The sequence below is a fragment of the Sinocyclocheilus anshuiensis genome, unplaced genomic scaffold (assembly GCF_001515605.1).
Source record: "Sinocyclocheilus anshuiensis isolate Anshui unplaced genomic scaffold, SAMN03320099.WGS_v1.1 scaffold583, whole genome shotgun sequence".
Taxonomy (NCBI): Eukaryota; Metazoa; Chordata; class Actinopteri; order Cypriniformes; family Cyprinidae; genus Sinocyclocheilus; species Sinocyclocheilus anshuiensis.
Window position 1 is genome coordinate 34101 of NW_015551025.1, and position 13427 is coordinate 47527.

General features: G+C 39.4%; 2 protein-coding genes across 8 annotated transcripts in view; one reads left to right on the forward strand and one right to left on the reverse strand.

Moving 5' to 3' along the window:
* The window catches only part of flot2b (flotillin 2b), a 10267-nt gene extending 7075 nt beyond the window's left edge, over positions 1-3192 (reverse strand). Inside the window, exons 1-3 of one of the 2 annotated variants that reach the window (XM_016450564.1) lie at positions 3181-3192; positions 1378-1459; positions 750-840 (exon numbers count right to left, since the gene is read on the reverse strand). In XM_016450564.1, coding sequence (XP_016306050.1) covers positions 750-824 — 75 coding nt within the window. In that variant the 5' untranslated portion in view covers positions 825-840; positions 1378-1459; positions 3181-3192. Of the gene's footprint in view, positions 1-749; positions 841-1377; positions 1460-2983 lie in introns of both variants that reach the window. The other variant, XM_016450563.1, reaches the window with a different exon arrangement.
* Positions 3193-4302: 1110 nt separating this feature from the next.
* LOC107661104 (protein FAM222B-like) lies at positions 4303-11033 on the forward strand. Of its 6 annotated transcripts, XM_016450566.1 has the most exons (5): positions 4303-4460; positions 6051-6175; positions 6372-8045; positions 10082-10150; positions 10434-11033. In XM_016450566.1, the coding sequence occupies exons 2-4, from the start codon at positions 6097-6099 to the stop codon at positions 10141-10143; spliced, it is 1815 nt and encodes a 604-aa protein (XP_016306052.1). In that variant the 5' UTR covers positions 4303-4460; positions 6051-6096; the 3' UTR covers positions 10144-10150; positions 10434-11033. The 6 variants fall into 6 exon arrangements, 4 of the variants coding, with proteins under 4 accessions (XP_016306052.1, XP_016306051.1, XP_016306054.1 ...); XR_001631077.1 differs by having other exon boundaries at positions 6372-10150; positions 10434-10453; XR_001631078.1 differs by lacking the exon at positions 10434-11033 and having other exon boundaries at positions 6372-9216; positions 10082-10134.
* The last annotated feature ends 2394 nt before the right edge of the window (positions 11034-13427 follow it).

A 13427-nucleotide genomic window follows, 5' to 3' on the forward strand; every position in this document is an offset into this window, starting at 1 on the left:
TCATGGAACATGATCTTTACTTAATATCCTAATGATTTTTAGCATAAAAGAAAAATCTATAATTTTGACCCATACAATGTATTTTTGGCTATTGCTACAAATATACCCCATTGACTTTAGACTGGTTTTGTGGTCACATATAGACATTTATTTTTTTAAACAATATAAACTAATGAAAATGACAAAAACCACACAACAAAATTACTAAAACTAAAAAGTAAAAAACGAATTCAAGATATTAATAAAAACTATAATAGTATCTCAATGATCCTAAAATAACATTACTTCAGAGTCACATGATCCTTCAAAAATCATTCTAATACGCTGATTTGCTGCTCAAGAAACATTTCTTATTACTATCAATGATGAAAACAGTTGTGCTGATTAATATATTTGTGCTGTGATAAAAAAAACATTCAGGATTTTTTGATGAATAGAAAGTTAAAAAAAAAACATGTATTTAAAATACAAATCTTCTGTAATATTATTATTGTATTTACTGTCACTTTTGATAAATTTAATGCATCCTTACTCAATAAAAGTATTAATTTCTTTCCAAAAAATACAAAATAAATAAAAATCTTACTGACACCAAACTTTTGATCGATAGTGTATACTATAACTTTCAAGACCCAAAAATGTACTGATACTAAGCTTCAATAATGACTGCAATAATGAAGTAAATGATGGAAATCTAAGAATAAATCAACAGTAAATGATCTGTGAGTGGTCCATGAGAGAGTGTTTACTTGAGCAACTCCTGTAACTGTAATAGCGACTCCCTCCGCTGTCTCCACGTCTTCACACTTAGGCTGTAGTGTCATAATCTCTAGTGTAATTCTGGGGGGAAAAATATCCAAAGTTAAACACAACCTTCAAGTATAACTACACAATGCCTAAGACAAGAAAAACCTGATTTTCCAAAGCTTGTTAGCGTCGCAGAATTCAAAAAATGGGGACAAGAGTGCCAAAGACAACAGCAGTGGCTCACAGGAAGTTCAGAATGCAATCAGAGAGATGTTCACGGGAAAGCATGAAGCAAACGCTCGATAGAAAAACATCAGATCAGCTCATAAATCAACTAATTCAGCTGATCATGGAAATTTAAGAAGCCAACAGAAATAGTACCACATCAATATCCGAACGACAGATGTATATGATTAAAGTATCTCTTAAAGCAATCTCTGAAAGCCTCTATACAGCCAAACCGGTTTGACAAACACACCTGGTCAGGTGTGCCTTTTAGTTTTCTAAGGTCGGGCATTACAGTTACAGCTAAACATTGACTGTGTGTTGTTATTATAGTGAACTTTGACTACATTTACTGCACTGAGCAGTGAAATGTGATCCTCATTTACTGTATTTGACTGGCATTACCTCTGTGTGTCTGATATAAGCCACCATGCCCACGCCCAGCCTCCCACCACATACGTCTTTGCATCTGACCCACAACAGGCACCTAGGAGAGAAAACACACTTGTGATTGCAGTGATAATCTCAAAAGAAAAGGACAGGATCTGTGTGAACTGAGTTCAATGGTGATTCATACTTTGAATGAACTAGAAGATGCTATGATAGATGCCCTTACAAACAAGTCATACCATGGTACCCTCAGTGTTATTTTAGCATCGAGATACTATTATAGATTTTGAATTATTTTAAATTTTTATCATTCAATTTTAAAGTTTTTTGTAATTTTGTTGTGTTGTTTCATTTTTATTTTTTATTTTTTTCAAAATATCTATATAGTTTTAATTAAATAATTACTTTTGATTTCAGTTTAAGTATTAGTTATTTTGGTACCATTTTAATATCAAGTTAAACTAAATGAAAAAAAAAAAAATTTTGCCTTGGCAACTAGGTGAAATAAAAATGAACTTTAAGTTTATTTTAATTCAAGTTTTTTTTTTATGGTTTTATTTTGGATTTTTTTTTTTTTTTTAACTGTGTTCCAGGGAGTGCTAGAAGGTCTGTGGAAAATTTTAGACAAAAACAGCATAAAAAATGTAATAAAATAATATTAAAGGAACTAAATGAATAAATAATTTGAATAAAATATTTATAATCTTTTTTCACAATATAAATTTGGTCTTTATACGTGAAAATATGAAGCTGCCGTTTAAATTTTAAGATGGGGGTCCCTCGTACCAAGATGATCATATCTGGGGGTCTGTGGCGTATAAAAGATTACAAACCCCTGTACTATGGTATTTACATGGTACCACATGGAAATAAACTTTTACTAGACCATAGTACTAAAGGCAAAAAATATGTGCATACAAAATTGTACTATGGTAATACCTTGATTTTGGATATACTATGGTACTATAGCATTCTTGGAGATACCCTGGAGTACCATGTAAATACCATGGTATTATTATCTGATATCATCACTATAGCAAAAAACAGTAAAAGCACTTTTTGTAAGGGTGCTATTGCTATGGTAAATGCTCAAAAAACATAGTATTTTACGTTGCCATTTCTCAAAACAGCTTTTTTTTTTTTTTTGAAGAAGAAATCTGCATAAATTCAGCACAATGTAGCCACAACTTATCACTGTTAAGCATCAAAGTGGCCGTTTCGAGAATATAAATCATAGTATAACGTTAATTAGTTATGAATTCATGTAAAGAGATATGAAATATGAAATCACGGTTAAAGCGTAACGGGATGCAGGGGGAATTAATAGCAAAAATTGAGTTTCATAACTGAATACTTTTACGCTCGAATTTATCGTATGTTTCGGAAATATGATAAGTTAAAAACGACTAAAATAGTTTAAAACAGTCGGATGAGCTGAGCTAACAGCGGCTGTAATGTTAGCTAGCTAATACACGACTGGATGATATTATTTACCACATAATTCATAGTACTTGCGAAAACAAACATTGATATGCACACTTCATTAAAGAATGACTGCAATAATTGCATACAAATAATAAACTCCCGATATAATAAGCTGTAGTAAAACACATCACGATACCTGACACAACGAGCGCTTCATTTGGTCCAACAGTCAGGCAGCAACCCATACTTGCATTTAATACCAAACAATAATCCTTTCCGTTGTATTCCTATCTATTAAATAAAGCGTTTATTTAGCAGATTTTTGACTCGTAAAATGAACAAATCTCCGCCCTAGTGAGAGAATAAATGTTTGTCAACACAGGCGACACCCACCACAGGAAGGAAGGGTGGTGCGTGATACTGTATGGCTGTGTTTGCCAAACCTAGCGAGCTCCCTGCCTAAACAGCACCTTTGAGATTCGAACGCGCCTGTGATGGCCCAAAAATGCTGTCTAGGTAGGCAGCTCACTAGGTTTTGAGACACAGACTCGGTGTTGTCATGATTACTGTAAATGCTGACTGTATTCATGTCTGCACATTACGTGCTTTTATGAGCTGCATGGATATAATCTACGTGTTGTAGCCTACATGTGATATTATGTTTTATTAGCTTTTAAATGTTTATTCCATTATATTCTGTCGCCATTTATTTTTTAATTTTAGTGGAATCAGGGTTAGATTTTATGCATTTATACATTTTATAATTGATAAAGAAACACTTAATTTTGTGGTACTATGGTGCACTGATGGTATCAGATGGTAAAAAAGACCATTATACTTATTTTGATATATACATGATGATATACCATGACAATGACGATGAGAAAGGCTGTTTTTTTTTATTGTGACATAAAAACAGAAATCGAAATGACATATTGGTTTGATTTATTTAAAAAAAAATTGTATTACAGTAATTTTTAATGCAATAGAGACAGATATTGAGTCAGGACACATGAAAATATTAAGGGTCTTAAAAATATTAATTGTGACATAAAAACAGAAATACAAATGACACATTGGTCCGATTTATTTAAAATATATATTTGAATTACAGTCATTTTTAATGCAATAGAGCCAAATATTGAGTCAGGGCACATAAAAATATTAAGGGTCTTAAAAATAGGCTTTTTAAAAAAAAATTTTTAAACAAATATTTAGGTTTATTTATTTATTCATTTATTTTTGCATTGTGACATAAAATCATAACAAAAATACTTGTATTACAGCATATTTTAATGCAATTATAACAAAAATGAAAAAAAAAACTTAAGGGTCTTAAAATTAGGTCTTGTTTTCATAATATAATATAATATAATATAATATAATATAATATAATATAATAGTAAAATGTGAGTAAAAATGTGACCTAGTGTAATTCCCATTCAGTAGGTGGCGCGAAGTGCCCAAATGAACGTCGCGTTTCCCCGACCTCAGCGAAGAAGACATGTGGGAAAAGCTTACTGCGCATGCGCGGCTATAGGCTGCAGCAGTGGGCACTGGGCAGCAGCAGTGACTAGACAAGCGCTTTATCCGACACAAGCAGAGCACAGGTGCCGAACAACCTAGCAAAATGCTCTTTTAAATAATCGCACGTCTCATCCCGAAACCAGAGAGTAAGTTTCGCTTTCGACACCTCCCACCTGATCATTTTAATGCGGTTTTAAGAAGCTGTGAGATGAAAGCCGGTCAGTGGCTCGCACAAAGAAGACACAGGCTATATGCTAGGGGTTGTAGCAAGTGTAGAGGCAGAGGTACCAAGACAGGATCAGATGTCACTCTGATCACCGTTTAGATTGGTTGGTAGTTTGCTGGGCGTTAAATGAGTACGACAAACCTTCAGCCAACCGGATACATCTTATCTACAAGGGCAGATGTGTGCTACAGTGACCCTAAATTGTGTAAGTGTGTCTGTGTTGATCTGGAATAATTGTAATGCATGTAGCTTGTGGCTAAGCAAAGTTTGGTGGCTAGAAGGTTTATTATAGGGTGGATGAAGTGGCAACCACAAATTGTACTTTAAACTCAAAGTGCTTTGGTTTTATGCTTGGCTAATTGTGTTTATGATATTTGACAATGTAACTCAGCTCTTCCAAAGCTCCTGTTGTTTTTAATTAAGACTGTAAATGTGTGTCAGCTTAAAAGTTAGCCAAGAATACTGCTTGGCTGCACAGTATTTGCTTGTAAGAGCTCTGAACTGTGAGTTGGTTTAGATATTGAACTCGGTTCAAAGATTTTTTTTTTTTGTAGAGCGCCACCTAAATAAACAACTCCCCGCCCCCCCAATCCAGTGGTCCGTTTTGGGGATATAACAGGACATGCATGGGTCATCTCTGATTCTAAACAAATCCAGGATGTTTTAGGCATTGTGAGTCTCAGCTTTAGCTGATAACACCTCCTTCAGTGTAAAAATTAAAGCAGCTCCCTGATGAAAATAGCTGGGGGTTGGGAGCTCAGAACATGTCAGGCTATGTCTTAACTGCACTTTTTGACACCTGCACATCTCAGATTGGAGGAGTCAGCTGGGAATAAGTGGCCTGTGGTCCTGTTGCCGCATCCCCTGCCGTGCCCCTGGGCACCTGCCAGGCAGACGGGAGAATGCGTTTGCATCGCACTCCTGACACTCAAACTGCAGGGTGTGCACCGTGGGCCCTGACACCAGCTGTTTCAGAGAGCTATTTAAAAAGGTCATGCTTGAATGCATGATATTTAAATAAATGGCTACAATGAGGCAATTACAGAGATCTATAGCTACAGCGTTTGATGGATGTTCAGGTGAATTAGCAAGGGTAGGGCCTTTGTGCACTTCTGTGCTTGCCGTTTTCTTGCGGCCAGCTGTAAATCATGTCATCTGTTGACTAGCATGCTCTACTCAATATTACTTAGCTTGTTGGGATATTCACTGTGTGCTGATTTTCAGTCTGCAGGTCTTTTAATCTAAGACATTTTGATTATCGCTTCTGCTGCTTTGTTGCAGCAAACCGCCATTGATTAAACTAGAAATTTCCTCGTAATAATTTATTACTCTCATTAAGTCCCATTGCACAGTGTGTTCCATTAAACCTACATCTACACATAAAATTGGATCTCTTTAATGATGCCCTCGGAGGAGAAAATAGCCAATGTTTCTTTTTTTACACCATGTATTTTAAGAGATGAATGATGTGAATCCGTTTTTGTTCCTGACGTGACTGTTTCCTTTGCAGTGTGATGAGGAGTGAGAGTCCAATGTTGCATTAGTCTTATTGTGACATGCTGGCCTGTCTGCCGGTATCAAACCCCTCTCTCCAGCTTCTCTCGCACACGCAGATGAACACTGGACTCCAGAAATGTAAGCAGCCGTTAACCAAAATGAGCTTTGTTCTGATTAGTCTGCATGTACGTTTGACCTAGTTTATCCCGTTGTTAGTGAAACTGATGCTCTGCCTCTTGACCCTGCTCTGTCAGAGCCCTGATAAGCAGTTGCTATCATATGAGCGCCACATTTCTTGCATTACCCTTCACGTTTGGCCTTCTCTTGCTCACAGGGGACACTACACAGAGGATGAGATCAGCACACTATCCTACCCCAGCAGAATTGGATGCCTATGCTAAGAAAGTTGCCAATAACCCACTGACTATAAAAATCTTCCCCAATAGCGTGAAAGTACCTCAGAGGAAGCATATTCGCCGCACCGTCAACGGTCTCGACACCTCCAGCCAGCGCTACAGCCCCTACCCACCTCAGGTCAACACCCGGACGGGCCTCTTGGCCATCGTCAAAGTCCCCGTCAAAGGGATCCTCAAGGACATCGAAGGCGGCCGAGCCCGTTTTCTCCCTAAGCTCATCATGAACCCGCACAGTGGGCTTTACGCCAATCCCAGCACTTTAAATGTTCCTCACACTGTTCCACACCTTCAGACTCCTTTAGGCCAGAAGAGTCTCGCTCATTCTCAGGCCTTGCAGGCCCATCCACAGTCCCTGCAGCAGAAAAGCAGTTTACAACCACAGCAGAGCCTGGCCCACCAGGAGGCTTTGCATCAGAGCCAGGCTCACCAACCGCCAGTACCACACCACGCCCTAAACCACCAACAGACTCTCATGCAGCAGCAGCCACAATTGCCTGGACCGCAAGGACTCCGGCATCTGCCCGATATGGTGCAGTCTGTGAACCTGCAGCACTCCCAGGGCTTCTCTCAATCCCAGCCCATGCCACAGGCTTCTTGCGCTGGCCCTCCGGCCCCCGGAGTCTTACAGCCCCCCCTGGTAGGCTTACAGATGCCACGCAAGCTGCCCGATGCCGACGCCCCTCCCAATGTGACTGTGTCTACCTCAACCATCCCGCTGTCCATGGCTGCCAGCTTACACCAGAACCGGCCCAGTGACCTGAGCAGCATCGTCAATCAGATCAACCAGTTCTGCCAGGCTCGGGCTGGTATGGGCTCTACCTCCATGTGCGAAGGACAGATTGCCAACCCCAGTCCCATCAGCCGCAACCAACTCATCAATGCGAGCTCTCGGGTGTGCACCCATCCCAGTGTGGGTCCTCCGCCTTCTTGCATCCTTGGTAACTCTGACAAAGGTGGTTCTGCTCCCACTCTGCCACTGCCTGACATCGCTGCCATGAACAGGATGCCTCTTTACCACAGTGAGATGAAGCAGCAGCAATCCCAGCCACAGTTGCCCCAGCAACAACGACAGCAGGGCCCTTGGGGGCAACACCAGTTTGCACACCTTCAGCACCTTCCTGAGGGAGCGGCTCACCAGGGCAAGAATCTCCCCAGAGACGGTCTAGTTGGACCAGGGTTCCTCACTAAGAATATGGGCTACCCGCAGGATTTGTGCATGGCGCAGCCCTTCAATTTGAAGTCCTCTACTGATAAACCAACTCCATCTCCTCCGGTCAACGGTATGCCCATGAGTTACAGTAACAGCCACTACATGCAGCCACCCTGGAACAACATCCTGCCCACGCCAAACAGTGACAGCTCAGGGTCTCAAGACCTGGTGGGCCCGTTCCACGGGGGCCTCTCAGGGGCCTCCATAGACTGCACCCCCGGAACACAGTATAGGACCGGGGCAGCCATTTCCAGCCAGACAAACCTGATGCAGACCATGGAGTATATGGGTGGCGACTTCCAGGCGCCCTGCTTCCGAGCACAGAATCCAGGCACAATGGCAAAGATGCATAGAGCCTCAGTCAGCAGGGCCACCGATTCAGGTGATAGTAGAAATGTGCACATCCACCACCCAGGGTACAGATGAGCTACGGCCAGTTGACGCTAGTCAGTGTTAGTCTGAGCGCAAGGAAAAAAATTCCCCCCTCTTCCCATTTTGTTCTCAGTCTTGCAAGTGATCTACTGAATGTTTCCTGTACAATGATTTACGTGGGTACCACAAAGCTGAACCCCCATGTGCCACTTGGATTATTTAAATAATTTGAGTAGTTTAGATTTCTTAAATAAGTAGCTTTTGGGAAACACTGTAGCCATTTATTTATTTTAGTTTATTTTAATTATTTTTTCTTTCTAGAAAACAGCCATAACAGCTTCAGTTTATGAGATCAGCACTGTTTGTTCCATTCCTATCTGCTCTGTATTATGTAAATGAAAAATGTACCACACAACACGCATATATTCACTTTATCTTTTTGATTAGCAAATATCCGTTATTTAAAAAGCTGAGAAGAAATTCTCAGCAAATGCCATCTGTATGTAGTTGAGGCCTATTTGAGATTTGAAGTACTAACACAATGAAGACATTTAAGGGGTGCCATGATACTGAAATATTTGGCTGTTCCATCTAAGCTAACAGCTTGTACAATGTATAGAGGTTGATTTTATTTTTGTTCCTCTCAATGTTTACATATTGTGCTTTTTGTAACTAATTCTGAATTGATATGAAAGTGCAAACTGATACTGGGATATGCACATATGACAAGACTGTTTCTTTTCCAGACTGTTGAACATGAATCAGGTTAAAGTCTTAGATGGAAATGTTACACTAGGGCTAAGTCAAGCCACATTGTGTACAATGTTAATCCTTCCCTTGAAGTGCCAGCTAATGCACTATCCTTTTTATTCCCTTTTTTTTTCTTGTGTATCCTATTTCAGTTTAAATGGAGACTGCTGTAGACTGAAATTGCTTCGGGACTTGTGCTGTGCCCTAATTGCATAGCTTAGGGGTTTTATTTTGTCTTTCAACTTAATTGTTACTACTTGAATTTCATTGGAAAGAGATGGTAACGGCAGGCTTCGACTCACTACAGGACCGACGTTTAGCAGCCGACCCAAAACTACCTTTGGGAAGAGTGTCATCATCCACTTGTGCATTAGTTCGTCGTTAAAGGAAAGACGTCCTTGACCGTAATTGGATGACGGAAGTGTGTCGATGTAAGCGCAATATAAATGAGCACCACGGGCTAGCCTGTGGCTTTACTGCTGTGCTACTGTAACTGAGAGGTGTGATTAGCCGGTGTGAATGCTGTGTGTCGGGGCGGATTGGCTCCCTGCTTTTGCTCCATCATTAACACCATACCGCTCTTTCCTGGCGGGATCACTTCCATCTCCGTCACACGCTGTTGTGTCAGCTGAAGCCTGCCACTGCATTTTCCACCCACCTTAGGCACTTGATGTGTCATGTCGGTCTTATCTAAAATAGCTGAAATGCACCGCCGGTGACAGTCTGGGTCTGTTCGACAGGAAATAACGTAAACAAAAGACGCATTTGAAGTTGAGTTGTTCTGTGAATTCGATAATTGATCCATGGCATGCTCCACGGTTTAACTCCCATGGAGAGTTTCTCTCTTTCTCAGGTCTACCTGTGCCTCTTCTCACATTCTCCCTTGACATTTATGTCGAATGAGTCTCTCCACCTTTATCAGGGCAGGCCATCTGGCAGTGAAGTATGGGTAATGTCAGTCTTTGGTGGAGCAACTGCAGATGAGCGGATGGGTTGAGCCGTGACACCCAGTATCATAACCTCCCTGTTTGCCCCTCAGAAGCCTTAAATATTTGATCCTTGAACTGTCCTTGACAATAGGCATGGTGTAGAATATAAATTAATGATATTTAGCTAAATCTGTTTTTGTGAAACCATAAATCGGGGGAGCGAACTCCCGAAAGGAAGAGTTTTTTTTGTTTTTTTTGTATTTAGCAATGTATGTGTAGTACTGGGCTGCAACAGTTGTTGCATTCACACCACATCATATTATGTTTCCCACACTAGCATCTTTATTTGCTCTGTTTACCATTGCAGAAAAACCTGTTCCAGTCCTTTCCTGTAATGGGCGAACGCAAGCGTTGGAAATGCAAGCTTGACTAAAAGGTTTGCATCCAGGCTGATGTTTTTCAATAACAGCAGGCCTAGTTTAAGCTTTGACGTTAGGATTCGTTGCCCATGAAGCTGCTATTTTATTGCGACTACAAAAAAGTTATTTCTTAGAAATGTTGTGAGGATAGAGTTAAGATCTAATTTATATTATGCCTTTTTTTGCAATTCAAAATTGTTAATAGGTTGAGTGTCGGTTGATGTAATAAGTTATTCCATGTCATTGTAAAGCTTGGACTTTTTGTATTTATTTCGATCCTCTTTTCATGCTTTGTTACAGCTCAAGAGTACAAAGTCAGGTTACTCTTTTAATAGTTTCTATCTCTATGTGAAGTGCCTCCTCTGGGCTGATGTGGACCGTGTGTATGTGACCGTTGGGATGGACAATGGACCAGCGCTAGTGCACATTCCGTAGAAGTCATGCACTGCTCACAAACGGGAGACCGAGCTACTTTAAATACTACTGATATCATTCATTAAAAAAAAAAAAAAAGCGTGTGCTGCTGCAGGTGCAAGATCTGTTCAGATGTGAATAGTTGCTGCTGAATCACTAGTTTAGGTGCAAGAGCTACGCTGCTGAACTCCCTAGTGTCCTTGAAACATTCGAAGGAATGCTCTGGAAAGTTCTTTGTCTTTTGGAGCACATGCACTCCTGCCCCCATTACCCCCCTCCCTTCCTGCCCCTCTTCCCAAAACAACACAATGGCAGTTTTGGACTACAGGAGTGTGTGTTAAGAGTTGAGTGTGTCTCATCTTGTTCCACCAAAGAACGAAATGTCACTTGAATGGTAGCAGTGCGCACCTGTTTTGTGTAACCGAAAACTGTCATTCCAGATACACATTTTTTCAGGAACGTGTTGCACAAACATTCCCCTCTAACCAAAATAAAGTTTGAATTGCATTTGCAAAGTGTGTCGTGTCTGTCTTTGTCTTCTTGTACAGCTGAACATTTCATTGATTCTTGAGTACTGGAATAAAAGGTTACAAAAGTTTTATTTAGCAAGTAATTATTTTGGATTAATATAGCAAATGTGTTAAGACATTCACCTCCATTTGAGAGCAATCTCCTTTCGTTTTTACATTTCTTAAAATGTGTTTTGCTTACTAATCAGTACAGGTAAATAATGTCAATTATTATAGTAAAAAATATTATCTCCAATGGGACAACAGGACTTAGGACTGATTTTCAGGTCAGTCTATTGAATTTTCAGTATGTTGAGTCAGAAAATCTAAAAACAAAATAAGCTTATAAGTCATGTATTCGAAGTAGTAGCCATTTTGTTTTGCTGGTGTTTCTATCTACCTTCTTAAAATGAGGGAAATTGAATTATATTTAGTTTCGTAAAATTATTCTATACTATACTCACCAGAGCCTGTGTAACTACTAGCTTGGAAAGAGAGGCTTGAGAATCAGGAGGAACTTAAACCATACGAGATTTTCTAAATGTTTTCATAAATGCTTGACAAGTAAGTTCTGGTCGTGGCGTTAGTCCAGCATCAGCGCTTGGACTTTTCCCTGTTTGTATCACTGCGCAGTCTAAGTTTGTGGTACAGACATATTGTTAGTGTCGGTGAATTAATATGTTTAGTGACTCTTTCTGCAGTTAACATCGACATGCTTAGTAAGTAGCAGCAAGTGACTCTGAATAAATCAACGATTCAATTTAGTTCTACTATTTTATTGAGGCAAACGCCTGTATTGAATTAATTCCTCACTTAAACGATTCTTTCAAAATAATTATGTTTCTCAAAGATGCGCAGCGGTTAATTCGTTTGGAACTATTTTCTTTGGCGGAGCAATAATAGACACTGACAATATTTATTCTAACATGTTTTATTCAGTAAAAGCAATATCACGCGCAGCTGTGCTTTTGGTGTGAATGGCAACAAGGCTGTGATTACCAGCAACGCAGATACATAAGAGACCTATATAAGGCTATATATTTAATCTATAGGCTATGGATTATTGAGGAATGGTGGTTTTAGGGTTGGTGAGGAATAGTTTATTGTCATGCCATAATTTTGACAGAATAACGAGGAAAATTATACAAAATTATGTATTTGAATTAAGAATATTATATAAAATAAATGGTTTTAAACACCAATGGCAGATAAAATGGTTGTCCCATATCTCAATCAGTGATTTCACTTTTCTCCAATTGTCAAATGAGGATCAATTGCATCTGCATATCTAAACACTGACTCAATCTAACATAAATTTCCAGTGGTGTTGTTAAACCTGCAGCTACCTCGGTGTGTTATTTAATGTTCTTGGGGGCTCAATAATAATCTTGTCAAAGGGGTTTAGAAGTGTCTACTGAGAAAAAAAAAACACTTTATTTTTTACATGGATTACCGCCCACAGGGTCTTGACAGATTTGGCACTTGCGTCGGCGCTCAGCTAACCTCAGGGCATTTATGTGACACAGCTCTAATTGGCTTTGTACAAAACTGTGCCATGATGCCATCTTCAAAGAATACAGGAGTTAACTGAGGATACTCAAAAATCTTTTGCCAAACTCTACAGCATGGATGGGCAGCTGGTGGATTTGGGGCCACTAAAGCTTTCAGTCCTGATAGGTTCTGATAATGAAATATAATATAATATACACTCTATTGTTGTACAATTAACAGAGAACATGAATGAAATGGGCCATTAAATGTGTAATTAGTGAGGAGATGTGACAAATTGAGAGTGAATGGATGGATGCTTGGGGATGGGTTGCACAAATGCTTCATGTTTTATCAGGATCTCAAATTTTGTCTCTTTGTAAATGTACACTGTTTTATCATGGACTGCTGTCACGGGACGTGGTTGTAGTAAATCGGACGATGAGGGAGTAAACGTAAATAGTCTTTATAACTTCCAAAACAAAGGACAGGAGAATTCAGCATCAACACACGTGTTCCATTAAAACAACATTAATCAGAGACAAAGAAACTCAGGAGAACACAGGGCTTAAATGGAGAGGAGACAACAGGGATAATGAAACATAACAGGTGAACAGAATGAACGATGATTAACTAATAACGAGAACAGGAACTAAACCAAATAAGGGCAAAGAGGAATTAAACGGGAACATACATGTGACAAGTGCAGATATAAACACCCCCGGGAAATATTTTAAATTAATAATTTTAAGCTAATTTTAATCACGTTTTAAGCTGTTTTGAGTTGTGTGTTACTATGACCTCTTCTGGTAATTTTGTGTCGCTACAACTAACTCATACTTTCAATGTTTTTACGCAAGACATTTTAAGCATAAATTATATA

Bases quoted from the DNA above. Each gene is read 5' to 3' on its own strand.
- LOC107661104 (XM_016450565.1), top strand. From the start codon at position 6,097: ATGCTGGCCTGTCTGCCGGTATCAAACCCCTCTCTCCAGCTTCTCTCG. The intron at 6,176-6,371 runs GTAAGCAGCCGT...TCTTGCTCACAG, and splicing joins GAACACTGGACTCCAGAAAT to GGGACACTACACAGAGGATG. The intron at 8,046-10,081 runs GTGATAGTAGAA...TTACCATTGCAG, and splicing joins CAGCAGGGCCACCGATTCAG to AAAAACCTGTTCCAGTCCTT.